We start from the raw sequence: 26,720 nt of genomic DNA, 5'->3' as shown, positions 1-26,720 counted from the left end.
TATTCCCATTCAAATAGTTAGTAATTACAAGAACCACAATAGCAATTTCGGGAAGAGTAATTAATAGGGTTCTGATTTTAAATGAATAATCTTATCACCTGCCATAGTGATCTGGGTTGTTATGGTTGGGGTTGTCCACCGGGTGGTGCTGTAGCCAATGCTGCTGCTAAGGTCGGGGGTTTTACTTCCTGTTAAGGTCAGCAAAGGTCGAATGCCAGGATGCAGGCCTGATGTATGTGTTTCCCAGTTGTTAATAAAGTACTCGTGTTAATTCTACGATATTGCCTCTTTGAGTCCTTGTTCCACTTAATGGATTTATCACATTTGGCGACGAGGTAACTAAAGGACCCTGATGAAGAAAAGTCTGCTGGGACGTTTAAACAACAAAATTACGAGCTATGGTTAGCTACCAGTTGGAAGAGAGCATGGCTGCCACGGTAGGAATGGTCTCCGCTTTTGATATTCAAGCACAAACTTGGGAGGAATACTGTGAAGTGTTGGGTTATTTTTTCGAAGCAAATGAAATAAATGACGCCGGAAAAAGGAAAGCCATTCTGCTTAGTTCAGTGGGAAACCAGACCTACAGTTTGATGAGGAACCTGCTCAGTCCTGAAAAGCCTGGAGACAAATCATTTGGTGAATTAGTGGCCCTGCTAAAAGGACATTTCAACCCTAAGCCTAGTGAGATTGTACAGCGGTTCAAGTTTAATTCAAGGAACAGAAAAGAGGGAGAGAGTGTAATGGACTATGTAGCGGTGTTGCGTAAATTAGCACAAGATTGCAATTATGGGAACAACCTGAAGGAAATTGTGGTAAACCACTGTTATACCTGTCTGTATGTGTATGTGTATTCCACTAGGTACAGGTCTGGACATGCCTCGGCTGACTCCTCCCACTATTCCAGGTATATAAGTGACTACCTCCCAGTCCCTTAGTATTCTGGACGGGTCGACCACTCGAGACTAGACCTTCATTCTTTAGTTAATAAAAGCCTGGTTGTTACTCGCTTAACCTCAGTCTTTTGAGTAATTGATGGCGCATCAATTTTATTAACTAAATTTTTTATAATGGAGAAGATCCTCACACCAGCATGCCTGGACCTGGACAGTCGGGAAGCGGACGCTTCCACCAAGTTTGCTCACTGGCTCATGTGCTTCGAGGCATTCCTGACTGCCTCCACTGCGGTCGTAACGGATGCGAACAAACTGTCTGCCCTGATCTCCAAGGTGAACCACCGGGTGTACTCAGTCATCCGGGACGCGACCTCGTACACAGCCGCCCTCCAGCTCCTCAAGACCCAGTACACGCGCCCTGTGAACGAAGTTTACGCCAGGCACCTCCTGGGGAGTCGCAAGCAACAACCTGGGGAATCGACTGAGGAATACCTCCAAGCACTGTCCGTGCTTGGCCGGGCCTGTGGGTGTAAGGCGGTAACGCCCACTAAGTACACGGAGGAACTGATCCGGGATGCCTTCGTAGCGGGCCACAGGTCCAACTACACCCGACAGCGACTGCTGGAGCAGAGTGACCTCACCCTCGACAAAGCCTCCGAAATCGCACTAACGCTGGACGCAGCCTACCGGGGCATGGATGCCTACTCCTCTGCACCGTGGACGCCGCGGGGAACGACAACCTGGGACACGGTAGGACAGCCCCATAGCACCGTGCCACCCCAGCCACAGACCAACAACGGCCCAACCACCGCAGCAGTGTCCCAAAGCCAGACAGCAGTATCCCAAGGCCAGAAATGCTACTTCTGTGGCCAGTCCAAACACCCCAGAGCGCGCTGCCCGGCGAAGAATGTGACCTGCTCGGGCTGCGGGAAAAAGGGACACTACGCTAGCGTCTGCAAGGCCAAAGCCACCCCGAACGCCAGCAGCGCCGCGTGTGGGCCGTGCGAGCCGCCATCTTGGGCCCCCAACAGCGCCGCACGTGGGCCGTGCGGGCCGCCATCTTGGGCCTCCCCAGCCATGTGCGAACCACCGCAGCAGCAGCCATCTTGGACGACTCCAGCCACATGGGAATCATGGACACCGCCATCTTGGACACCAGCCGGGACGCAGCAGGCCGCCAACACCCCCCCCATCTGATACCAGCAGCGACACACCGACCCCTACGCTGGCCTCTGTTACGCTGGACCAAACGAGACCGCACCAACTAGCTCGGTCCAAAATGGACGTTAAGGTAAACGGCCATGCAATAAACTGCCCTTTTGACTCCGGGAGCACAGAGAGCTTCATCCACCCCGACACGGTGCGGCGTTGCTCTCTCCCAGTCCTGCCTGCGCACCAGCGGATTTCTATGGCCGCCGAGTCCCAGTCAGCGGACATTGGCGGCTACTGCGTGGTGACACTAGTAGTAGACGGGACTGTGTTCAATAATTTTAAACTCCTGGTCCTGCCCCAACTTTGCGCTGCCGTTCTACTGGGGTTGGATTTCCAGTGCCACCTCAAAAGCGTTACGATGGCATACGGTGGCCTCCTCCCCCCACTCACAGTCCGCAGCCAGCAGCCTCCAAATTGCCCGCCGCGCACCAGATGCAACCTCTCCACACTCAGAGTCCCACCCCCCCCACTGTTTGCTAACCTCACCCCTGACTGTAAGCCCATCGCCACAAAGAGCAGGCGATACAGTGCCGGGGACAGGGTATTCATCAAAACCGAAGTGGAGCGGCTCCTGAAGGAGGGGATTATTGAGGGCAGCTCCAGCCCCTGGCGAGCCCAGGTTGTGGTCGTTAAGACCGGCGAGAAACAACGCCTGGTCATCGACTACAGCCAAACAATAAACCGCTACACCCTACTGGACGCCTACCCACTCCCCCGCATAGCTGACATGGTCAACCAGATCGCGCAGTACCGCGTCTTTTCGACCATTGACCTGAAATCAGCGTACCACCAGCTCCCCATCCGCCCCGAAGACCGCCAGTATACTGCTTTTGAAGCAAACGGCCGCCTCTATCACTTCCTTAGGGTTCCCTTTGGCGTTACCAACGGGGTCTCCGTCTTCCAAAGGGAGATGGACCGGATGGTCGATCAAAACGCGCTGCAGGCCACTTTCCCTTACCTAGACAATGTGACCATCTGTGGCCATGACTTGCAGGACCATGACGCAAACCTCGAGAAATTCCTCCGCACCGCCCAACTCCTGAACCTGACATATAACAAGGAGAAGTGCATATTCCGCACAGACCGCCTCGCCATCCTTGGCTGTGTTGTGGAACACGGGTCATCGGTCCCGACCCGGACCGGATGCGTCCCCTTATGGAACTCCCGCTGCCCCACTGCCTAAAAGCTCTGAAGAGGTGCCTAGGGTTTTTTTCCTACTACGCCCAGTGGGTCCCCTACTATGCAGACAAAGCCCGTCCGCTGATCAAATCCACCTCTTTTCCCCTGATGGCAGAGGCCCGCTTGGCCTTCCACCGTATCAAGGAGGACATTGCCAAAGCCACCATGCACGCAGTGGACGAATCCATCCCCTTCCAGGTGGAAAGCGATGCGTCCGACTTCGCTCTGGCCGTCACCCTTAATCAGGCAGGGAGACCTGTGGCATTCTTCTCACGAACCCTCCAGGGCCCGGAGACCAGACACTCCGCGGTCGAGAAGGAGGCCCAGGCTATTGTGGAGGCTGTGCGGCATTGGAGGCACTACCTGGCCGGAAAACGATTTACCCTGCTCACTGACCAGCGTTCAGTTGCTTTTATGTTCAACAACAAGCAGAGGGGCAAAATCAAAAATGACAAGATCTTGAGGTGGAGAATCGAACTTTCCACCTACAATTACGAGATCTTGTACCGGCCTGGGAAGCTCAATGAACCCCCAGATGCCCTATCGCGTGGCACCTGCGCCAGCGCGCAGATCGATAGGCTGAGGGCCCTCCACAATGACCTCTGCCACCCAGGGGTCACCAGGTTCTTCCACTTCATCAAGGCCCGCAACCTGCCTTACTCCATTGAGGAGGTCAGGACCATGACCAAGAACTGCCAAGTCTGCGCTGAGTGCAAACCGCACTTTTATAGACCAGACAGAGCCCACCTGATAAAAGCCACTCGCGCTTTCGAACGCCTGAGCGTCGATTTTAAAGGGCCTCTCCCCTCCTCCGACCGCAATGTGTACTTCCTCAACATCATTGACGAGTACTCCCGTTTCCCGTTCGCTATCCCCTGCCCGGACATGACCAGTGCTGTAGTGTATGTACCCGTCTACCTTTAAGGGAACGATTGAGTGTAACCGTTCACCTTTAAGAGAACTACTTTAGGTGTGGCACTATTTGATTGGCTTCTGTATACGGTAATACCGACAGTGACCACACCAGTATATAAGTGATGTTACAGGATAACTAGGGCAGATTCGCCCTGACCTCTGAATAGTAAAGACCTGTTTGTTTGTACTTCAAAAGTCTGTGTATTTATTTACTGCACAACCCACAGACTTTACAAGTGCCACGGTCATTAAATGTCTGAACAGCCTCTTCACCCTGTTCGGTTTCCCCAGCCATATCCATAGCGACCGGGGCTCATCGTTTATGAGCGACGAACTCCGCCAGTACCTGCTCGCTAGGGGTATAGCCACAAGCAGGACCACCAGTTACAACCCCCGGGGGAACGGACAGGTGGAAAGAGAGAATGCAACAGTTTGGAAGGCCGCCCTACTAGCCTTAAAGTCTAGGGGCCTTCCGATCTCCCGCTGGCAGGAGGTGCTCCCCGATGCGCTCCATTCGATTCGGTCACTGCTTTGCACTGCCACCAATGCCACCCCTCACGAGCAAATGTTTGTCTTCCCAAGGAAGTCCACATCGGGGACAGCGTTACCGCCATGGCTGACGTCCCCAGGGCTGGTACTACTGAGAAGACACGTGAGGACCAATAAAACAGACCCCCTGGTCGAGAGGGTCGACCTCCTCCACGCCAACCCCCAGTATGCTTACATTGCGTACCCGGACGGGCGGGAGGACACAGTTTCCATACGAGACCTCGCCCCCTCGGGGACCGCTGTAACCCACTACCCATTACCACCCCCCCCACGACCCGATATCCAACCCCAGCAGCCGGCTCGCCTTGGACCGTCACCCACGAGGACTACACTCCAGTGCCCCAGCCTACACGGGACGCGACGCCAGAAGCTCCACCACCCCTGCCGTCGCCACGTCGATCACAGCGGCAGACAAGACCTCCGGAGAGACTCCAATACATGAACTTTTAAATACACTTCACCCCGCCGGACTCATTTTTAAACAAGGGGTGAATGTGGTAAACCACTGTTATACCTGTCTGTATGTGTATGTGTATTCCACTAGGTACAGGCTTGGACATGCCTCGGCTGACTCCTCCCACTATTCCAGGTATATAAGTGACTACCTCCCAGTCCCTTAGTATTCTGGACGGGTCGACCACTCGAGACTAGAGCTTCATTCTTTAGTTAATAAAAGCTTGGTTGTTACTCGCTTAACCTCAGTCTTTTGAGTAATTGATGGCGCATCAGAAATGCTGCGAGATAGGCTAGTTTGTGGAATTATGGATGACCGAATGCAGCATAGATTATTATCCGAGACTGGGCTTACTTATGAAAAAGCATTGGAACTTGCTCAAGCCATAGAGACAGCGAACCGAGATGTAAAAGAAATACAGGGTTCAGACAGGACTAATGCAACGCAAGTTGCAGGTCAGGTTGTTGTGCACAAGTTGAACATGTGTCAGAAACCACAACGTGAGCATGTGAAGGCATGTTATAGATGCAAGGGCGATCACCTGGCGAGTGAATGCCGGTTTCTGGAGGAAAAGTGCTACAAGTGTGGGAAACAAGGACTCATAAAACGAGCTTGCAGGGCGAAATCAACTGTGGAGGAATCCAAAACAAAAGGGGGAGGACAGCAAAACCAAGGGAGAGAAGTGAAAAAACATGGAGCACACCACATCAGCGGGGAAGCTGAGGAAGAACAGGACGTGTTCATAATGTATAGCATGTTAGAGAACATTCCAAAAGTGGCTCCTATCACATTGCAACTGACAGTAAATGACTCTAAGGTGAACTTTGAAGTGGATACAGGGTGCGGCGTGACCATAATGAACAAGGCAGAGTACTCAAAATTGTGGAACCGTGCAAAAGTTCCAGAGTTAAAGCCTTGCTCCCTGCATCTTAAAACATATACAGGTGAATGAGTAGCGACATTAGGTACAGCTAAGGTAACTGTGCAACACAGGGACACAGTGGAACAGCTACCTGTAGTTATAGTATTGGGTACCGGACCAAACCTGTTAGGTCGGGGCTGGATAAAAGAACTTAAATTAGACTGGGGAGCAGTACATCAAATAGATGCGGGCAAACAGTTGACTTTGCAAGAAGTGTTGAATGAACATGAGAATGTGTTCAAGGAGGAACTTGGCACATTTAATGGCCCCCCAGCTAAGATTTATGTGGACAAGGAGGCACCGCCAAGGTTTTTAAACAACGACCTGTGCCTTATGCCATGAAGCCAAAGGTAGAGGCTGAGCTTGACCGTCTATTGAGAGAGAACATACTGGAGCCAGTGAAATGTTCGGAATGGGCAGCTCCCATAGTACCTGTTTTAAAACCGGACAGTTCGGTAAGACTCTGTGGAGGCTATAAATTGACAGTCAATCGGGTGTCCAAACTAGAGCAGTATCCTATTCCCAAAACAGAGGATCTCTGCAAACCTGGCTGGAGGAAAGAAATTCATAAAGTTGGATATGAGTCATGCCTACTTGCAGATTACACTGGATGACCAATCAAAGAAGTATGTCACCATAAATACACACAAGGGCTTGTTTACATATAACCGCTTACCGTTTGGTGTCTCATCTAGTCCAGCTATCTTCCAGAGGACAATCGAAGGTGTACTGCAAGGGATTCCACATGTTTCCATCTATCTGGATGACATTCTGGTGATGGGAAGAACCGACCAGGAGCATCTGAGCACTCTGAGAGAGGTACTACAGAGATTGGAGAGGGCAGGGTTCCGGCTCAAGAGGAGTAAGTGCACTTTCCTGGGGAATGAGGCAGTGTTCCTGGGACACAGAGTGGATGCCACTGGGCTCCATCCACTCACGGAGAAGGTACAAGCACTGCAGGACGCCCCTGCTCCTACAAATGTGGCTGAGTTAAAAGCTTACCTGAGACTGCTGAACTATTATAACAGGTTTTTACCAAACTTGTCAACAGTGTTAGCACCTCTTCACAAACTACTGCGCAAGGAGACACAGTGGCAGTGGGGAGAGGAGCAGTGGGGAGAGGAGCAGGGGGTTTCATTTGAACAGTCCAAGAAACTGATGCTGTCGTCGGATGTGCTGGTTCACTACAATGCAGAGAAAGACATCATTCTCTCTTGTGACGCTTCACCTTACGGGGTGGGGGCAGTTCTTTCACACTGCATGGAAGATGGAACTGAAAGACCAATAGGGTTTATGTCACGAACTCTAACACCAGCGGAAAAAAACTATTCCCAGTTAGACAAAGAGGGGTTAGCAGTAATGTTTGGGTTACAGAGGTTCCACAAGTACATATATGGCAGGAAGTTCACCATATGCACCGATCATAAACCTCTTCTCTCTCTTTTCAATGAAATGAAAGCAGTTCCACAGATGGTGTCACCCCGGATCCAGATGTGGGCCGTGACGTTGAGGGCATATGAGTATGTCATCGTCTACAAGGCGGGCAAGTACCATGGGAACGCAGATGCCTTGAGCCGTCTTCCACTGCCAGGCACACCTATCCGTGCAGCTCCAGAGGACAGAGTTTTGATGTTGGAGGACACTGACACGGCACTTGTGACTGCAGAGCAAGTAAGAACATGGACAGGTAAAGATCCAGTACTGTCTAGAGTTTGAGAATATGTGGTGAGGGGATGGCCACAGCATCCGGAAGGGGCTGGCTTCACACCCTACAGTGTCAGGAAAACAGGGCTGTGTGTGCAGGATGGTTGTGTGTTGTGGGGAGCACGAGTGATTATTCCACAGCCAGCAAGACAGTCTATCCTAGAGCAACTACATCAGTGTCATCCTGGGGTCTCGCGTATGAAAGCCTTGGCTAGGAGTTACTTGTGGTGGCCAAAGCTAGATGAGGAGATAGAAAATCTAGTCAAGACATGCAGCACTTGTCAGGAACACCGGAAGGCACCAGCAGCAGTTCCTCTCCACCCCTGGGAGTGGCCGGATAAACCATGGAGAAGATTGCACTTGGATTATGCGGGTCCATTCATGGGGAAGATGTTCCTCATAATCATTGATGCACATTCCAAATGGATGGATGTTTATCCTGTAAATTCTGCTTCTGCCACTACTACTATAGACTGCCTGCGTCGGAGCTTCAGTAATCAAGGGCTACCGGAGATCGTGGTAAGTGATAATGCCACTTGTTTTGTGAGTACAGAGACAAAAGAGTTCTTGAGAAAAAATGGCATAGTGCAGGTGACCTCGGCTCCATATTATCCGTCCTCAAATGGACTTGCAGAGAGAGCCGTACAAACATTTAAAGAGATGATGAAAAAAAAGTGCAGAAGGGAGTTTAGCAGCCAAAGTGTTCTGTTCAGCTACAGAATAACACCTCAATCCACCACAGGACTCTCTCCTGCTGAGATGTTATTAGGTCGTAGACTACACTCCACTCTTGACTTTGTCCACCCAGACCTAAAAAGGAAAATGGAAAACAGACAAAACAAACAAAAAGAGAACCATGACAAAAGAACAAAGAGCCGAAGTTTTGGAGAAGGAGATGCGGTCCTTACCAGGAATTTCAGTTATGGACCCAAGTGGATTCCTGGCTTCATAGACTCAATGACCGGTCCAGTATCATACAAGGTCATGTTGGGAGATGGTAGGGTAGTACGCAGACATGTAGATCAGATACTTCCCAGACATGGGGAAATTGAAATGAAGGTTCCAGATGCAATGACTGAGGACAGGTTTACCCCCAGTTATCCAAGTGCATCTGTGGTGCCACCACCAGGGACAGAGAAAATTCCACAGGAACCCATTCATCAAGAGGGAACCATCGTTGCAGAGTCAGATACTCCGGGCACTGCTCAGGAGCAGCTGGTGGCTTCACCACAAACAAGCAGGGACTTTACTGTTAGACGTTCACAAAGGGCTCGCAAGCCACCAGAGAGATTGATACTGACCTGTTAGATTCGTCAAGTATAGAACATGGTGAATGGAGACTTCTTATGTGACCCTTAGGAATGGTTGTTTGTTAAGAAATTCATACTGAAATCTTAAGGGTGGAGGGTTATAGTGATCTGGGTTGTTATGGTTGGGGTTATCCACCGGGTGGTGCTGTAGCCAATGCTGCTGCTAAGGTCGGGGGTTTTACTTCCTGTTAAGGTCAGCAAAGGTCGAATGCAAGGATGCAGGCCTAATGTATGTGTTTCCCAGTTGTTAATAAAGTACTCGTGTTAATTCTACGATATCGCCTCTTTGAGTCCTTGTTCCACTTAATGGATTTATCACACTTGCATCCCAATGTGTATGCATGATTTAACATGCACATTGCTAGAAGCTCCTAAGGCATGGTTGTATTCCTATTGCAGATGCATTATGAACCTCTATAGTTCATACGTTGCCTCTATAGTAATCTGGTTGATATTGAATGATGATCAGATGACAGCTTCAGGCAATTTTGCTATATATGAAAAAGTTTATGACTGGAATGATATAATTGACATGGTCACACTAAGATGTGATGTGAGCGTGTTTTATTCACAACACAGTTCTGGGGGGGAAATAGTGTATATATAAGCCTGTAAAATATGACTAAAGAATGACTTGTGACTTGTGCAATGAGAAGTACTTGGCAAGACTTTCGCTCAAAAGAACAGCAAAGATTATTGGGTAGATGGTCATATACCTGAGATTTATGTGATAAAATATAATACTTCAAGTTCAGATCTTTAATCTTCTTAATGTGCTACCATTTTGTTGTGTTATGATATTAAAACATTTTTATGATATATATATACATTTTTGATTTTGTTTCTTTATACAACTGTAACTGTAAATATGTTTTTGCCTAATGATGTTGCTGCTTTGATATTTCTACTTATAAGACACCACGTCCTACAAGCGCTGCATTTGAATTCATGATTGCTGTTGTTATTCTTTTCCCTGTGATAGTGCCATTTTAAATAGCTAGGTAGATGTATGAAAAATCTCAAAATGGGTGAGTTTAAGAATCCCTTTCTGTATCCTAGCTGTGTCGCCAATTCCATGATAGATGAGAATTCCCATTTAGAAAGAAGCACTGCTTTTATTAATGATTTTTGAAAATGCAGGCAGCTACATCACATTTGATAAAGTAAACTACAGCAAAATGATTTTACAGCTCCTATAAAAATGGTGTGTAGTTCATTTTCCAGACTTTATATATGCACAGCTGGCCATGTGGCACACTGGGGAATGGAGTTATCCTCAGCAAGCACGTTTTTTTTAGACTGTGTCCACACATTCCTTAATCCTGTTTAGTCGCCCCAGTGTGTACATGCCTGTGAAGGTGCAGTGCTACACCGTGTTTTGGAGAATGAAGTGTCCAAACATGTGCAGTCTGTAAAATCTACCCTTTGAACTGAGCCAACATTAATCAATGCCCGAAGAGGGTGAATACACAGCAGGTCCACCAATACCTGTAAAGGAAAATAAAACGCAGGCTAACATCTTGAATGTAGACCCAGCGTGAGAACTCTCAATTCTGCAGAAAGGTCTGCACCTGAAATGTTAACCGGGAAGGGAAAGTCCGCAAGCCATCGATCCTGGCTCGGGTTGGGATCCGCTCGCTGGTGAGTTGCAGCGCGGACTTCTCCAAAGTATGCGGGCCGAGAGGAAGGTCACCTAGATTAAATAATACTAGAGCGTGCTTGCATCACCAGGGGCCGTATCTTAGCTGCCCACCAGAGGTGCTGCAGCTACCCCTGAAACGATCACGGATTTGTGCCTATTGGCTCTAAAAAAAAATGTTTAATCTTTGACGTCGGTCCAAGCCTTAGCCTAGGTCTGGACCCCCAGGTGAGCCCCGCTCATTATAGATGTCCTTATTTCAGGTGTGTAGGGCCTGCGTCCCAAACAAGGTCAGGTGGAAACTGGCGGGGATGCCAGGCTGTAGCATATCCATATCCCAGACTAGTTGCTGACTATTCTGCCACACTCCTGCCAGATGTATGGTGGGGATGTGCCAGAAGGGCTGTGGGTTTTTGCCCCCCTCCCATCTTTTATGTTTACAGATATTGCTGGACCTGCTGTGTATTAATAGCATCTTCTGTTTTCATTTTTAAAAAATCAGCATTTGTCATTTTAGTCATTATTCAGTGCCCTTCACTGAAGCTGTCAAGTTAAGCATAAGAGAGGCTGAGGATTGTAGAATTGTTTATGTGCTCAAGATGCATAAATCATTTATTTAACAACTTCAGTTTAAATGTTGCTGTACCAAATATTGTTGTGTTACTAGGGCAAAATAAACAGGATTATTGAGCAGGTCAAAATCAGGTGATTTTGCAAAGAAACAGAAAGAAACAGTCAGGAAAGAATCCTTTTATCCTAAATTCTGCACTTTGGTTTGTGAGAATCATTTTGTTCTTTTGGTGTTTCTAAGGTTGTATTCAAATCTGGAGAACTATAAAATTGCTCCTCTATCAAATTTAGTAGCCGTATTAACGTAGTAAATGGTATAATAAAATTAATTGCTTGATTTAAGTATGTAAATAATGAGGAAAAGATGGTTCATACATATCCAAATATATGAACCACTACAGGGATCTACCTCGATTGGCCACAGAGCACTCAAGGGATACTGCTTATTTCATTATAGTTACTGAACTTTCAAAGTGATCTGTACAATTGGACTGATAATGGATTCAGACATTTTGCTTAAAAGCTCAGGTAGAATCATAAGGAATTTTTTCCCCCATGAATTCCCATTTTTTATTGCACAAAAAAGTAGAAGAGGTCTAACTAAAACCATGACGCAACATTTCTGAGGTAAAGTGCTGGTATTTTTAAGGAGAATTAAAATAACTGCTAGTAAGACTGTAAAAACCCAGAAGTGTGGGTTATTGTATTTGAGTAAATGCAATTGATTTTAGTAATAAACCATAATAAAAAATATATTTCTCCACTGCTTATTGGCCAGCTAAAAGGCAAACGAGAAACCACTCTCATTTTAACTCCCCCGCAGTGCACCATGGGAAGCCAATAATTCATCCTCTAATTAGTATCCCTTCTGTTGCTGTTGGCCAAAGGACAGGCAAAGAGGTATCCGCTTCATTACAAACTTGCCTCAGTAATCTTTAAATGTCTTTTTTCTCTGCAGGGTGAAAGCACTAAACAGGGACAGATAGAATGAGCAATTAAAGAAGGTCTGCTGGCATTGCGAATGTGGCTGTACTTTTGCGGTCTAATGAGAAGGCCACAAATCAGAAGTCTGGTAGATAGAACAGCTGTGACTCTGCAGGAATTTCTTCAGTTTTTCTTCACATTCCATTTCTCAGGCCCTACATCGTCAAACAGAGAAAGAAGAGAAAAAAAGAGTAAGTGCCCCCATTGCCACATGAAAGCTGTGTTTTAATTAACAACCCATTACAGCTTACATCTCCTTTTCAGCATGAAAAATGTAATTAAATAATGCCAAGGTCATGTCACTGCTTCTTTAATCATACATCTGAATGGTACCTACAGTTCAAATCTACCTTTACAAAGAAGGTTATGGTATTATAAAGGAATTGTTAGAAAATCTATTGTGCAAACATTTCTCCTTGGCTTATTCCAATGCAGAAAAAAGCAGAGAACATCTTGTTCAACAGTACTGTCCCCTCTTTTGAAATCCTGGTTGAAACAACAAATGCTCTAGTTTAAAAATAAAAATCAAGTTTCATTGTAAACTAAAAATCTATCCATCTATATTAAAAATCTCACGTCAGCACGCACTTCCTGTCCGCAGTACTTGACTGTTGCTATGCTTTTGCCACAAGTTTTGTGCCAACAGTTTCCCATTATAAATCCCAATGTCTACATTTAACATGGGTTTTGCCTGTGTAAATGTGTCACACTGTGGGTGGCTCTTCAGCAGTTTGGCTGCCACCTTAATTTTTTTTTATCCCTGTGAATTTTCCTTTTAGATACAATAGCTGTTAACTTACATTTAAATTTTCAAAATTCATATTTTGTTTTTAAGTTTTTATGTTTCTTCTCTCCAGGTTTAATTTCTCTCTAACCCTTCCTTTTCACTCCCCCTCACCATCTTTTCTTCCCCATCACTTCCCCCTCTCTTCTTCCCCTTTTCCCTACACATCATCTGTGCCCCTCCCCTCTCCCATGACAGCAGGGGAGCTCAGCTGAAGAATGTGGAAATAATCTGCGGCTACTTCTGGTTGCCTCGCATTAATGTCTTGTTGATATAAGCCACATCCTTGAGGCCCTCTTTGTCCTGCTCATCTGTAATGGTTGCAGCCCATTGATCTCCTACAATCTAATGCCGCTCTCATTTGTGATAATATGGAGAATACAGCACATCAGCGCTATTTTGGACACATTCTCTGGGGTTTAATGGAAGACATATCCTCTCCATACTCCAGTGATGCAGGCAACAGATTTGTTGCTTCAAGACTCAAAAAGCACTGCCAGATGAGTATCCTGGTTTTCATATAAGCCTCATTGTAGCACTCCATAGTCCTATTGGCTGTCAGGGAGGAGGGTGCTCAGTTTGATATCACACATTATCTCCACATTTCTGTATGGTATGGTTTTGGCCTATTAGAGCCCAATTAAGCACGTGTGCAATCACAAAGCCTCCACCCTTGGGAACCTGTTAGTATCAAAGAAGCCTTGTTGCCTGGATGTCTGCTGCTGCAGTGCAATGCTAAAGTGCATACACTTGCGTTTGTGGCCTAACAGAACCCTGGTACACTGAAGAATGGCTCACTCCTATCAAATTCCATGCAGCTTGAAAGGACACTGAAGCATAAAAAATCAGACTGCCTGTATGAAGAATTACCCCTTCAGCTGGGTGCCAAGAGATGATACAATCCAGTAATCATCGTCCTGGGTAACCAGAATGTTCCACCAAAAATGCCAGTATGCTTTAAATACACATAGAACTCACTGCAAAATAAGTGTCAATTCATGGCCTCCATGTTTCTATCACCTTTCCTCATAACTTAGTCCTTTGATACTAGGGCTCAGCCTCATGGACATTTATCTACACTGCTACCTGGGCTTGATATTTCTCTTGTGCACGGTGACCAGAAGTAAACACAGCTTTCAAGATGCGACCAGAACACTATATAGTCAGTATGAGCTCAGCCTTGTACTTTACTGATTTGGCTGTATAGCTCAGCATTCTATTTGTTTTGTTAATTGCTGCTCTGTAATGACTGAAAATGGTTAGTGATGAGTCTACTATCATTTCCAGCTCTCTTTCAGCCACTTCCCCAGCAAGTTTGATATCATTATTTAAGTATTTATGTTACCTATGTTGCCTAATGTTCAAAACCTTGCACTAACCTGTATTGAAATCTATCTACATAGTTCTGCCCACTTACAAATATTGCCTAGATTCTTCTGTAATTCCTTAGGTGCTTCATAAAACTCTATTGTTCCTCCCTCTAGTATAACATCTGTAAACTTGACCAACTTATTTTGCATTACTGAATCCAGATGATTTAGGTAAATCAGAAATAGTAATGCTCCATCATCGATTCCTGGCACTTCATTAGTACATATCCTCAATGCAACATCACTCCCCTAAGCTAATACCTGCTGCTTTTTTTCTTTCAACCAATTCCTTATCCACCTCTGGAGTGTTACTGAGGATACCCATTGCCTTAAGCTGGTATAGCAGCCTTTCATGTGGAACTTTATCAAAAGCTTTCTGAAGGTCTACGTACGTCAGGCAGGATTTTCCTCTTGTTACTTATTGTTTTTGAGCCAGTACTGAAACATGGGGTGGTGGTTCTTTTACTTCCTGACTCTTAACCAATTGCCAATCCAACACTCCCGAAGCAAAATTCTGGGTAAACTCAATGGCCCAGAAATTCGGGTCGGAGGCTTCCCGCGGGTGCAAGCCTCCGACCTGCACTTACCTAACGCGCCAGCCGTTGTGCTGTGGGCCCGCGTGGGATTCCGATCCTGGGCCTCCTCCAACTGCCGGCGCGCAGTGCTTGCATATCCCAGGGGCGCAGTTAGTTCGATGCATCCCCTGGGATCACGTGGGCCATGGAGAGCCAATGGTAGCAGGGAAATGCCCATTCATAAAATTGACAGGAAGAGCTGTCAAAACTATAAATACTATAAGCCCCAAAACATCACTAAAACTTAAAATAAATTTTTAAAAAGGCCGAGATTTTGCCAGCGCTCAGAGGGTGGGTTTGGAGGCGGGTCAGAGGGTAAAATCGCAAATATTGACGGCGGGATCCGATCCGCCTCCGCGCAACTTTCCCAAATGCGGGATCCCAGACTCCCTATCGGTCCCACCACCAAGCGGCAGGAGAGGCCCTTAAGGCTGTTAACAGCTTGTTAACTGCCTGGATAAGCCTATTTTGACAGCGGTTTTTGATTTTTCTACATATTTGGCGTGTTCCACGCCATTCCAAAACCACGCCAGCTGATTGTGCCGAGTTCACCAAGTGGCTGACTTCTTGACAACTGCAGCTCAAGCATAAAAGTGGAGCTCGAACATGGCTCACTTACAGATGACAGGACTTTGTTTTTTCAGGTCTTGGAAATCTTATTGCAGGTCTACTGATCTTAGAAGTGGTGAAGCTGAAATCCATTTCCATTGTGACCTCCTGGGAAAACCCTCTCCCCACATTGACTGAGCGCTTCCTCAACTGAGACATCTACCAGCAGCATGGGAACCATTTATTTCCTTTCATCCTGGTCCTCAGATTCGGAGGAAGAGCAGCCGTGGCAGCAGCAGAACCAGGAACAACAGCAGCACCAACAGCAGGAGCGCCAACCTCCTCCTCACCCACCTGATGCTGCACAGGGCAGAGGGCGTCAGCGCAGGCCTGCACGTCACCGCAGGAGATACCCCCAACACTGGGTTCACAGGCCGAGGATGACCTTCCTCAACATGACTGAGCAACAGCACCAAAGGAGGCTGAGCCTTTTGCGAGAGGTAGTCGCTGACATCTGCGCAATGCTGCACTAACACCTGGAGCCCAGAGGAGCGGGTGGACACCCCTTACCAGTGGCTGTCAAAGTCACCACCGCCCTCAATTTCTTTGCTTCAGGGTCCTTCCAGGGCTCATCAGCAGACATCAGCAGCATCTCCCAGTCGGCCGCACATACTTGCATCATGCAGGTTACCGATGCCCTCTTTGCAAAGGCGCCCAACTACATCCACTTCTTCACGGATGAAGCAAGTGTAACCAGGTGTGCGGTTGGCTTTGCAAATATGGCAGGCTTGCCAAGGGTGCAGGGCGTCGTAGACTGCACACATGTGGCCATTTGGGCACCCCATCACAACCCAGCTGTTTTTGTCAAACACAAGGGCTTCCACTCCCTTAACGTCCAGCTGGTGTGTAACCACAGGAAGGACATTATACATGTTTGCGCAAATACCTTGGCAGTTGCCATGACTCGTTTATCCTGCGGCAGTCTAGTGTGCCTCCGCTCTTCAATCCGCCAAGACAACTTTCCGTATGGCTACTTGGAGACAAGGGCTATCCCCTGAAGATGTGGCTAATGATGCTGTTGAGGAGGCCATCGAACGAAGCAGAGGAACGTTACAATGCCAGCCACATTTCGACCAGATCCATCATCGAGCAAACCATTGGCTTGCTCAAAATGCGATTCAGATACCATAACAGGTCAGGTGGAGCCCTACAGTACTCAGCAGTCAGGGTCGTGGCTTGCAGCTGCCTGAGGAACAAGTGGCTCAGCGCATAGCCTCCTCAGATGAGGAGGAGGAAGACCTTGTGGAGGCGGAGGAGTCAGCTCCAGCAGCACGCAAGCACATTGCTGCCCATGTTGCAAGGGATGCACTAACCTTTGCCAGATTTGCTTAGGTAGACGAATCAAACACATGTGGCTGGCACCTTCTTATCACACCATACACAATGTACAAGAACCTGTGGGTTCCTATCACTCTCACTACCATCATTACAAATGCAAGTCGCCCTGAGCCCTCAATATGCAACTTCCATTTCCCAGAACACAGAGGCCAGAACTTCAACTGTTTGCCATCACTTTTGTTTTATACATGCACAAAAGGATGACAATTCCAAATATTAAACACAACAAAAGACAACAGAACAGAACACCCAAGTGACTACCCTTGTGGCTAATTGTGCTTTATCTTCCTCTTACATGTGCTTCTACGTGGTGCTTCCCCTGTGGTTTCTGCAGATATGGAGGCACGTTGCTCACTTTCATGCTGCTCCTGCTTCAACACCTTTGGCGAGCCTCCTCTGGGTGTGTGAGCCTGTGAGGGCTTGGCAACAGTCTGCTCCTCCTGTGCAGGGGCTGAGACGTCCATCTCAGTTGGGTGAGGACTCTGGTGGGGCTCTGACTGAGGGCTCCGCAGTGGCATGGGAGTTTGAGCGCTTGGAGAGGAGCCCACACTTCCTTGTTGCCTGCCACCAACATCCCTCTCATGGATCAGCCCCACTTCAGTGCTAGCAAGTAGCTGGACAGCACCTTGCTGCACATCAGGGGGGCCATGAAGACCCGTATCTGCACTGGCAGTCCTCCTCAAAAGGACTTCCATGAAGCTCTGGTTTCTCTGCTCAATAGCTGCCCATCGCTCCTCCAGAGATGTCAATCTATTCTGAACATTCACCATGTTTTCCTGACTCTGGCGACTTATTTCCTCCATGGCCGTAGCCAGCATTTCCACAGAGGTTGCCATCCTTTCCATGGTGGTGGCCATCCTTTCCATGGTGGTGCACTCAGGCGCCATTGCCTCCACAAAGGTTCTGCTTATGTTAGACATGGACTCCTCCATCCTCTCCACACTCGCAGTAACCCTGGATGCAAAACCTGCCAGAGACTCCTGCATTTGTTCCTGGAGTTACAGCACCACACTCTTTCTGGATGGACCTGGAGGCACAGGGTCGACTTGCAGCTGAGCAGCACTGGGAGTGCCCTGCGGCCTCTGACAAGGACTCTCCACTGCTATCCCTGTCTCCACCATCTGCTGATGCTCACTTGTGAGCTGTGATACACCAGGTGACAAAGCTACTCTATTTCCCGAAGGTCCCACCGAGGTGTGCGTTTCTGCGCTGGTGCTGGGTGCACTTAATTCTGCTGACGCTGCGCCCTCAGAGGTTGCAGCTTCCTCTGAGGAGTCTTCTGGCTCCAGCTCTTTCGCTTGGACAGTGGAGAGGGGGGCTGTCGATGGTCCTGTGGGGGAGTAAAGGCATGAGTTACACATGTGATATTAACGTAGCATGCACATCGAATTGTGCAGATGATCATAAGTCAATCTGTATGAGCATCAGATGCCATATCAGTCACTCATGCAATGTAAATGAGAGAGATGCAAATCTATTCTGTCACCAGCTTGCTCTGCTGCGCCCGTCTGACCGTCCCCCACTTCCAGATCCTCATCACTTCCAATGATTTTGAGTGCCGCCTCCTCAGCATTGGTCAAATGGGCAATTGAAGGTGGCCCTCCTCCTGTCATAGCCCTCTCCCTCTTATTGTGGGCTCTCTTTTCCTGCAATGAGGGACACAAGTGGAGTTTGAGTGAGAATGATGGAGTGCGTGTAGAGATTCCATAGCATAGATGCTTAGAAGGAGACAAAGATGGAGTGAGGTGCCAATACCAAGGGCCCTCCCTGTGCATTGTTAGTTGTTGGCATTGCATAGCAGTGATAGCGAGTGTGAGGGGTGCATAGTAGAACAGTGAAGTGATTCTGTACATAGAGAGAGGGGGATGGTTAAGGGTGCAAGGGATGTAAGGTTAACGTGGGATGTGCAGGAGTAGGTTGACAATGCAGAGTGCTGGTGATGAGAGGAGCTGGGGAGCAGATTGAGGGCAAGTGTGATGTTATACTCACTTTCCTGAGCGTACCAGGTCATTAAACCATTTCCTGCACTGGACCCAGGATCGAGTGCACACCAATCTGGAGCTGACCGCCTGAGAAATTTGCAGCCAGGCTGCTTTGCTTTGCTGTGGAGGCTTCCTCCATCCAGAGGATGGGAAGAATACCTCCTTGCGCCCTCTGACTCCCTCCACAAGAGCATGGAGGGAGTCATCACCTAAACGGGGAGAGGCCTTGGCCCTTGAAACGTTCATGGCAGCAGGTGCCAGCACGAAATCCTGCATCAAATAATGAGAGGATGAAAGAAGGCTGTGATATACCTATCAATTCGTCCAATGAAAAGCGACGAGTTAAGAAAGTAACTATAGGTTTTTATTGACTAAATAACAGAGCCCACCCTCGTGGGTGATCGGATCCAAGAAGGAGGAATACCAGCCAGTCGACCACCTTTATACCCGGGCAGGTAGGTGGAGCCATGGGCGGAGTCGGCAGTGGTCAGCCCAGGTATAGCAGCGTGACAAGAGGCGACCTCGTACAGTGATACAACAATGTGAACAGTGATAACTATAGGGAAACGATCTAACAGTGATAACTATAGTGTAACGATAGTAAACGGTAAAAGTGGTTTACCACATTCACCCCTTGTTTAGATTTGAGTCCGGCGGGGTGAAGTGTACTACCAGTTCTGGTATGTCAGTCTGTCCGGAGGCCTCGTAAGCCTGTCTGATCGTCGCAGCGGCAGTGTTGCGTTCTCCGGTGTTAATGCTGGCGTCTGCGAGGTAGGCGAAGGCTCTTGGGGTTCCGGCGTACCGTCTACCTGGGCTGGAATTGGGGGGTTGGTGGGGGGGGGTAGCGGTGGTGTCTCCGGAGTGCCCGAGGGTGCGAGGTCTCGTAAGGAGACTGTGTCCTCCCGCCCGTCTGGGTATGCCACGTAGGCGTACTGGGGGTTGGCGTGCAGGAGGTTCACCCTCTCGACCAGGGGGTCCATTTTATGGGCCCTCACGTGCTTTCGCAGCAAGACAGGCCCCGGAGAGGTCAGCCAGGTTGGTAGCGTGGTTCCCGTAGTCGACTTCCTGGGGAAAACAAACATTCGTTCATGGGGGGTGGCGTTAATGGCAGTGCAAAGTAGTGACCGGGTGGAATGCAGCGCCGCCGGGAGGACCTCCTGCCAGCGAGAGGTTGGGAGGCCCTTAGACTTTAAGGCTAAGAGGACGGCCTTCCATACCGTCGCGTTCTCTCTTTCCACCTGGCCGTTCCCTTGGGGGTTGTAGCTGGTGGTCCTGCTAGTGGCGATGCCTCTCGCTAGTAGGAACTGACGGAGTTCCTCGCTCATGAAGGAGGCGCCCCGGTCACTATGTATATAGTTTGGGAACCCGAACAAGGCAAAGAGGTCGTTCAGGCATTTAACGACCGAGGTGCTGGTCATGTCTGGGCAGGGGAAGGCAAAGGGGAAACGGGAGTACTCATCAACAATGTTGAGGAAGTACACATTACGGTCAGAGGACGGGAGGGGCCCCTTAAAATCGATGCTCAAGCGCTCGAAGGGGCGGGTGGCCTTGATCAGGCTTGCTCTGTCCGGCCTAAAGAAGTGCGGTTTGCACTCGGCACAGGTCTGGCAGTTCCTGGTCATGGTCCTGACCTCCTCGATGGAGTAGGTCAGGTTGCGGGCCTTAATGAAGTGGTAAAGCCTGGTGACCCCGGGGTGGCAGAGGTCGTTGTGGAGGGTCTGAAGTCTATCAATTTGCGCGTTGGCGCATGTAATTCGCGATAGAGCGTCAGGGGGTTCGTTCAGCTTACCAGGCCGGTACAAGATATCATAATCGTAGGCGGATAGCTCGATTCTCCACCTCAAGATCTTGTCGTTCTTGATTTTACCCCTCAGCTTGTTATTAAACATAAAAGCGACCGAACGCTGGTCGGTGAGGAGGGTAAATCGCTTGCCTGCGAGGTAATGCCTCCAGCGGTGCACCGCCTCCACAATCGCCTGGGCCTCCTTCTCGACCGAAGAGTGTCGGATCTCAGGGCCCTGGAGGGTCCTTGAGAAGAAGGCCACCGGTCTCCCCTCCTGGTTGAGGGTAGCGGCTAGGGCGAAGTCGGATGCATCGCTCTCCACTTGGAAGGGGATGGACTCATCCACTGCGTGCATAGTGGCCTTAGCAATGTCTCCCCTGATGAGGGAGAAGGCCGCGCGCGCTTCTTCCGTAAGGGGGAAGGAGGTGGACTTCATGAGGGGTCTGGCTTTGTCCGCATAATTCGGCACCCATTGGGCATAGTAGGCGAAGAGCCCCAGGGTTCTCTTCAGCGCCTTTGGACAGTGGGGAAGGGGTAGCTCCATGAGGGGACGCATTCTTTCGGGATCGGGGCCGATGATTCCGTTCTCTACTACGCAGCCGAGGATGGCAAGGCGCGAGGTGTTAAACACACATTTCTCCTTATTGTAGGTGAGGTTCAGCCGTTGGGCCGTACGGAGGAATCTTTCCAGGTTAGCGTCATGGTCTTGCCGGTCGCGGCCGCAGATGGTGACGTTATCTAGATAGGGGAACGTGGCTTGCAGCCCGTTCTGGTCAACCATCCGGTCCATCTCCCTTTGGAAGACCGAAACCCCGTTGGTGACGCCGAAGGGGACCCTAAGGAAGTGGTAGAGGCGGCCATTCGCCTCGAAGGCGGTATACTGGCAGTCCTCGGGGCGGATAGGGAGTTGGTGGTAGGCCGACTTAAGGTCGATGGTAGAGAATACCCGGTATTGAGCAATCTGATTGACCATATCAGATATGCGGGGAAGGGGGTATGCGTCCAGCTGGGTGTACCGGTTTATGGTTTGGCTGTAGTCGATGACCAGGCGGTTTTTATTGCCGGTCTTAACGACTACAACCTGGGCACGCCAGGGGCTGCTGCTCCCCTCGATGATGCCCTCCTTCAGGAGACGCTGCACCTCAGAGCTAATGAAAGCTCTGTCCCCGGCGCTGTACCGCCTGCTCTTGGTAGCGACGGGTTTGCAGTCGGGGGTGAGGTTAGCGAACAGGGAAGGTGGCGGGACCTTGAGGGTGGATAGGCCGCAGGTGTTACGCGGTGGGCGATTTAAAGGCTGCTGGTTGTCGACTGTGAGCGGGGGGAGGGGTCCACCGTATGCTAGAGTGACGCTTTGGAGGTGGGATTGAAAATCCAGCCCTAGTAGGACGGCAGCGCATAGCTGGGGCAGGACGAGGAGTTTAAAGTTTTTATACTCCGTGCCCTTAACCGACAGGGTCACAACACAGTAGCCGCTGATGTCTGTGGCGTGGGACCTCGATGCCATCGAGATCCGGTTGCGCGTTGGCTGGACAGTGAGGGAGTAGTGGCTCACCGTGTCTGGATGTATGAAGCTCTCCGTGCTTCCGCTGTCGAACAGGCAGGTCGTGGCGTGGCCGTCTACTTTGATGTCCATCATTGACTTGGACAGCTGATGCGGGCGAGCTTGGTCCAGTGTGACGGAGGCTAGTGTGTGGCTGAGCGGGTCGCTGTAGTCTGTAGGTGAAGCGGTCGTCAGGTCTGGAGGTAAGGTGGCGGTCGAGCGTGGTGGGTAAAATGGAGGCGCCCACAAGGTGGGGCAAAATGGCGGAGAAGATGGCTGCCCCCACAACCCACATGAGGCACTGCTGGCGTCGGTTGCCTGGATCAAAGATGGCCACCCCCATTGCTCATCTGTGGCCTTGATAGAAGATGGCCGCCCCCACCCCTGCTGCTCTCCCTCTGCAGGCCTTCGCGAAGTGGCCTTTCTTCAGGCAGCTGGAGCACGTCGCGTTTTTGGCTGGGCAGCGCGACCTCGGGTGTTTCGCCTGCCAACAGAAGAAGCAGCCGGCGGCCCGGTCGCGGGGGTCCGAAGTCGCAGCCGGTACCGGGGGTGGCGGTCCCGATCGGGTCCGGGATGCCGACGCTGAGGTAGGTCCCGGGGGCGGCGCTATGAGGGGTATTGCAGTCGGGGTCGGGCCCGAGTCCCAGAGTCGCAAACTGTACCTGGAATACACCTCGAGGTCCCGCTGGGTCACTTCTAGGGGGTAGGCCAAGGCTGCAGCTGTGTTCAGGTCGAGGTCCTTTGATTCCAGCAGTCTCTGCCGTGAGTAGTCGGACCGAAGGCCTTTCACGAAGGCATCGCAGATGTTATCTTCAGTGTTTTCTGCAGCCGATACTGCTTTAAAGTCACAGTCCCTGCCGAGTGTTTGTAGCGCCCGTAAAAATTCAGCTACAGACTCTCCTGGCTGTTGCGGGCGGGATCTTAGGAGGTGTCTGGCATACATGGAATTTACCGGGCTCTGGTACTGTTGTTTCAGTAGGTTGATAGCGGCCTCGTAAGTAGTAATGTCCTGGATGAGTGCGTATACTTTAGGGCTCGCTTGGGCGGTCAGAACTCTTTGTTTGGATCTCTGAGGGACGCCGGATTCTTCCAGGTAGGATTCGAAGCAGCACAGCCAGTGTTTGAAGTCGAGGGCTGCGTTTGTTGCTTGTGGGTTTAGATCCAGGTACGGTGGTTTGAGGGCTCGCAGCCAAGCCGGCTGCTGTGGCTGTTGTAGCTGGGCGTCTGGCTGGTCGTTTGGCTGCTCCGTTGACTGGTTGTTTGGCTGCTCAAGTGACGACATTTTAAAATTTAGTCAATAAAATTGATATACCTATCAATTCGTCCAATGAAAAGCGACGAGTTAAGAAAGTAACTATAGGTTTTTATTGACTAAATAACAGAGCCCACCCTTGTGGGTGATCGGATCCAAGAAGGAGGAATACCAGCCAGTTGACCACCTTTATACCCGGGCAGGTAGGTGGAGCCATGGGCGGAGTCGGCAGTGGTCAGCCCAGGTATAGCAGCGTGACAAGAGGCGACCTCGTACAGTGATACAACAATGTGAACAGTGATAACTATAGGGAAACGATCTAACAGTGATGGGAAGAATACCTCCTTGCGCCCTCTGACTCCCTCCACAAGAGCATGGAGGGAGTCATCACCTAAACGGGGAGAGGCCTTGGCCCTTGAAACAGTCATGGCAGCAGGTGCCAGCACAAAATCCTGCATCAAATAATGAGAGGATGAAAGAAGGCTGTATGGGCCCCTTAAATGCAGCTGGCTGACAAACGTCTTCAAAGGTGAGCAGCAGACCCAAAACCACTAATTGGCCAGGGTAGCGCGCACGCTGGGACTCAATAGCCCAATTAGGGTAAAATTGCAATTTTTCATCGGCTGAAAGCAGAGGTGGGACCGAAACCCGCTGACCAACTTACCCACACCCAACCCACCACCAATGAGAAAATCACGGCCTAAAGGGCTGCCACTATAATTACTTCTGTAACTGCAATTTTCCTCTGCTAACAATCTATTATTGTAAATGTTTATTCAAATTCACAAACATCAGTTGTTACAAACCTCTTATAACACATACTGACAATACAAGTCTCTCATTACTTTACACGCTGATTATTAACTTCTGTAGGGTTCAAAAATCCACAACCACGTTTTACCAAAATTGGATTGCCCTATACAGTTTAAAACCAACATTTTCGGCCAAGGCTGAGGTCCCGACAAGCAGGCTGGGATATACCTGGGACATCCGAATACAGGGGACTGTGGCTCAGAGGCGAGCCATAGATGTCGGCTGTAGTGTATGTACCTTTAAGAGAGAACTACTTTTACAGCTCCTGTATACTGTAGTACCGGCAGTGACCACACCTGTATATAAGCCTTGAGCATGCCTCTGTACTGTTAGTCTTTAGACTACCCTCCTCCAGTAAACACCTGTTGATTGTTAAGTTACAGCCTCCGTCTAGTTATTGGAAAACATCATACTTTAAGAATCACAGATTCAACAGTGGCAACGAGGTCGATTCGAATCTACCTGCAACTCTGCATTTCCTTTCAACGATTCGCTCCGGGAGGGCGGTGGAAGAAAGTCGAGGCCAGAAGCACGGGCGTCGACCACGAGCAACCGCCCAGTCATCCAGCAGAGAGTGAACATCGCAGGGGAGGCTGTTGAGAGCCGGGCTTGGTTCCCCAGCCACGACGATCCAGCAACAGACTGGCAACAGGTACAGCACAGACCCTTCCCGGACAGCGGCGGCTGGAGCCGACCGACGGCACAGAAAAGGCCGAGCAGCGTCGACGGGGTAAGAGAGAGGGTGAAGAGCACAGGGCGCAGCCGGGGGTTGAAAACCGAGCGGCGTCGAGGAAAAACAAAAAAAAGAGAGAGAGGGTAAAGCAGCAGCCGGGTTCAGGACCGAGCGGCGGCAACGGGAGAGGTGCACAGGAGAACGCGCAGAGCACAGCCAGGGCTCAAGGGCTGAACAGCGTCCGCGGGGGAAAGAAAGGAAGTGCGGGAGATGCCATTGAGCCGCGGAGAAGAAGGGAGAGTGCGGGAGACGCCATTTTAGAAGCCGCAGCGGAGAAGAAGGGCGAGCGTGGGAAACATAGAAACATAGAAACATAGAAGACAGGAGCAGGAGTAGGCCATTCGGCCCAGCGAGCCTGTTCTGCCATTTAATGAGATCATGGCTGATCATCCAAATTCAGTACCTTATCCCTGCTTTCTCCCCATATTCCTTGATCCCTTTAGCCTTAAGAAATGTATCTAACTCCTTCTTGAATATATTTAATGAATTGGCCTCAACTGCCTTCTGTGGTAGAGAATTCCACAGGTTCACCACTCTCTGGGTGAAGAAATTCCTCCTCATCTCAGTCTTAAATGACTTACCCCTTATCCTTAGACTGTGACTCCTGGTTCTGGACTCCCCCGCCATCGGGAACATCCATCCTGCATCTAGTCTGTCTAGTCCTGTTAAAATTTTATGTTTCAATGAGATCCCCTCTCATTCTTCTAAACTCCAGCGAGTATAAGCCCAATCGACCCAATCTCTGTTCATACGTCATTCCTGCCATCCCAGGTATCAGTCTGGTGAATCTTCGCTGCACTCCCTCCATGGCAAGAACATCCTTCCTCAGATAAGGCGACCAAAACTGCACACAATACTCAAGGTGTGATCTCACCAAGGCCCTGTACAACTGCAGCAAGACATCCTTGCTCCTGTACTCGAATCCTCTCGCTATGAAGGCCAACATACCATTTGCCTTCTTAACCGCCTGCTGCACCTGCATGCTTACCTTCAGCGACTGGTGCACATGGACACCCAGGTCTCATTGCACTTCCCCTTCTCCCAATCTATTGCCATTCAGATAATAATCTGCCTTCCTGTTATTGCCACCAAAGTGGATAACCTCGCATTTATCCACATTATACTGCATCTGCCATGCATCTGCCCAATTACCCAACCTGTCCAAATCTAACTGGAGTTTCTTGGCATCCTCCTCACAGCACACACGCCCACCCAGCTTTGTGTCGTCTGCAAACTTGGAGATATTACATCTAGTTCCTTCGTCTAGATCATTAATATATATTGTGAATAACTGGGGTCCTAGCACCGATCCCTGCGGTACCCCACTAGTCACTGCCTGCCACTCGGAAAAAGACCCGTTTATTCCAAATCTTTGCTTCCTGTCTGCCAACCAGCTCTCTATCCAAGTCAGCACCTCACCCCCAATCAGCAGCAAATAGTCGTCCATATTGTTTGGAAAATAGAAAGTCAACCACCACCCATCACTGGTGGACATTTTGCAATGATCTCAGATGGCATGAAACACTCTACAAATAATAATTTGCAAAACAGACGCTATGCTTTGATTAGTCCTACATTCAAATATATTCGCACCAACAAGCAGCTTGGTT

At 49.5% G+C, this 26,720-nt stretch overlaps 1 protein-coding gene across 1 annotated transcript in view; it reads right to left on the bottom strand.

Moving 5' to 3' along the window:
* Positions 1 to 10,239: 10,239 nt before the first annotated feature.
* LOC147116492 (uncharacterized) overlaps positions 10,240 to 26,720 on the bottom strand; it is a 368,216-nt gene continuing 351,735 nt past the window's right edge. Inside the window, exon 8 of the mRNA XM_085991496.1 lies at positions 10,240 to 12,486. Coding sequence (XP_085847622.1) covers positions 12,466 to 12,486 — 21 coding nt within the window. The 3' untranslated portion in view covers positions 10,240 to 12,465. The remainder of the gene's footprint in view (positions 12,487 to 26,720) is intronic.

Source organism: Somniosus microcephalus, chromosome 6 (genome assembly GCF_052327205.1).
Source record: "Somniosus microcephalus isolate GS21.2 chromosome 6, FLI_Smic_1.0, whole genome shotgun sequence".
NCBI classification, from domain to species: Eukaryota; Metazoa; Chordata; class Chondrichthyes; order Squaliformes; family Somniosidae; genus Somniosus; species Somniosus microcephalus.
The sequence above is the reverse complement of the archived record's forward strand: the minus strand, read 5'-3'. Positions and strand labels throughout refer to the sequence as shown.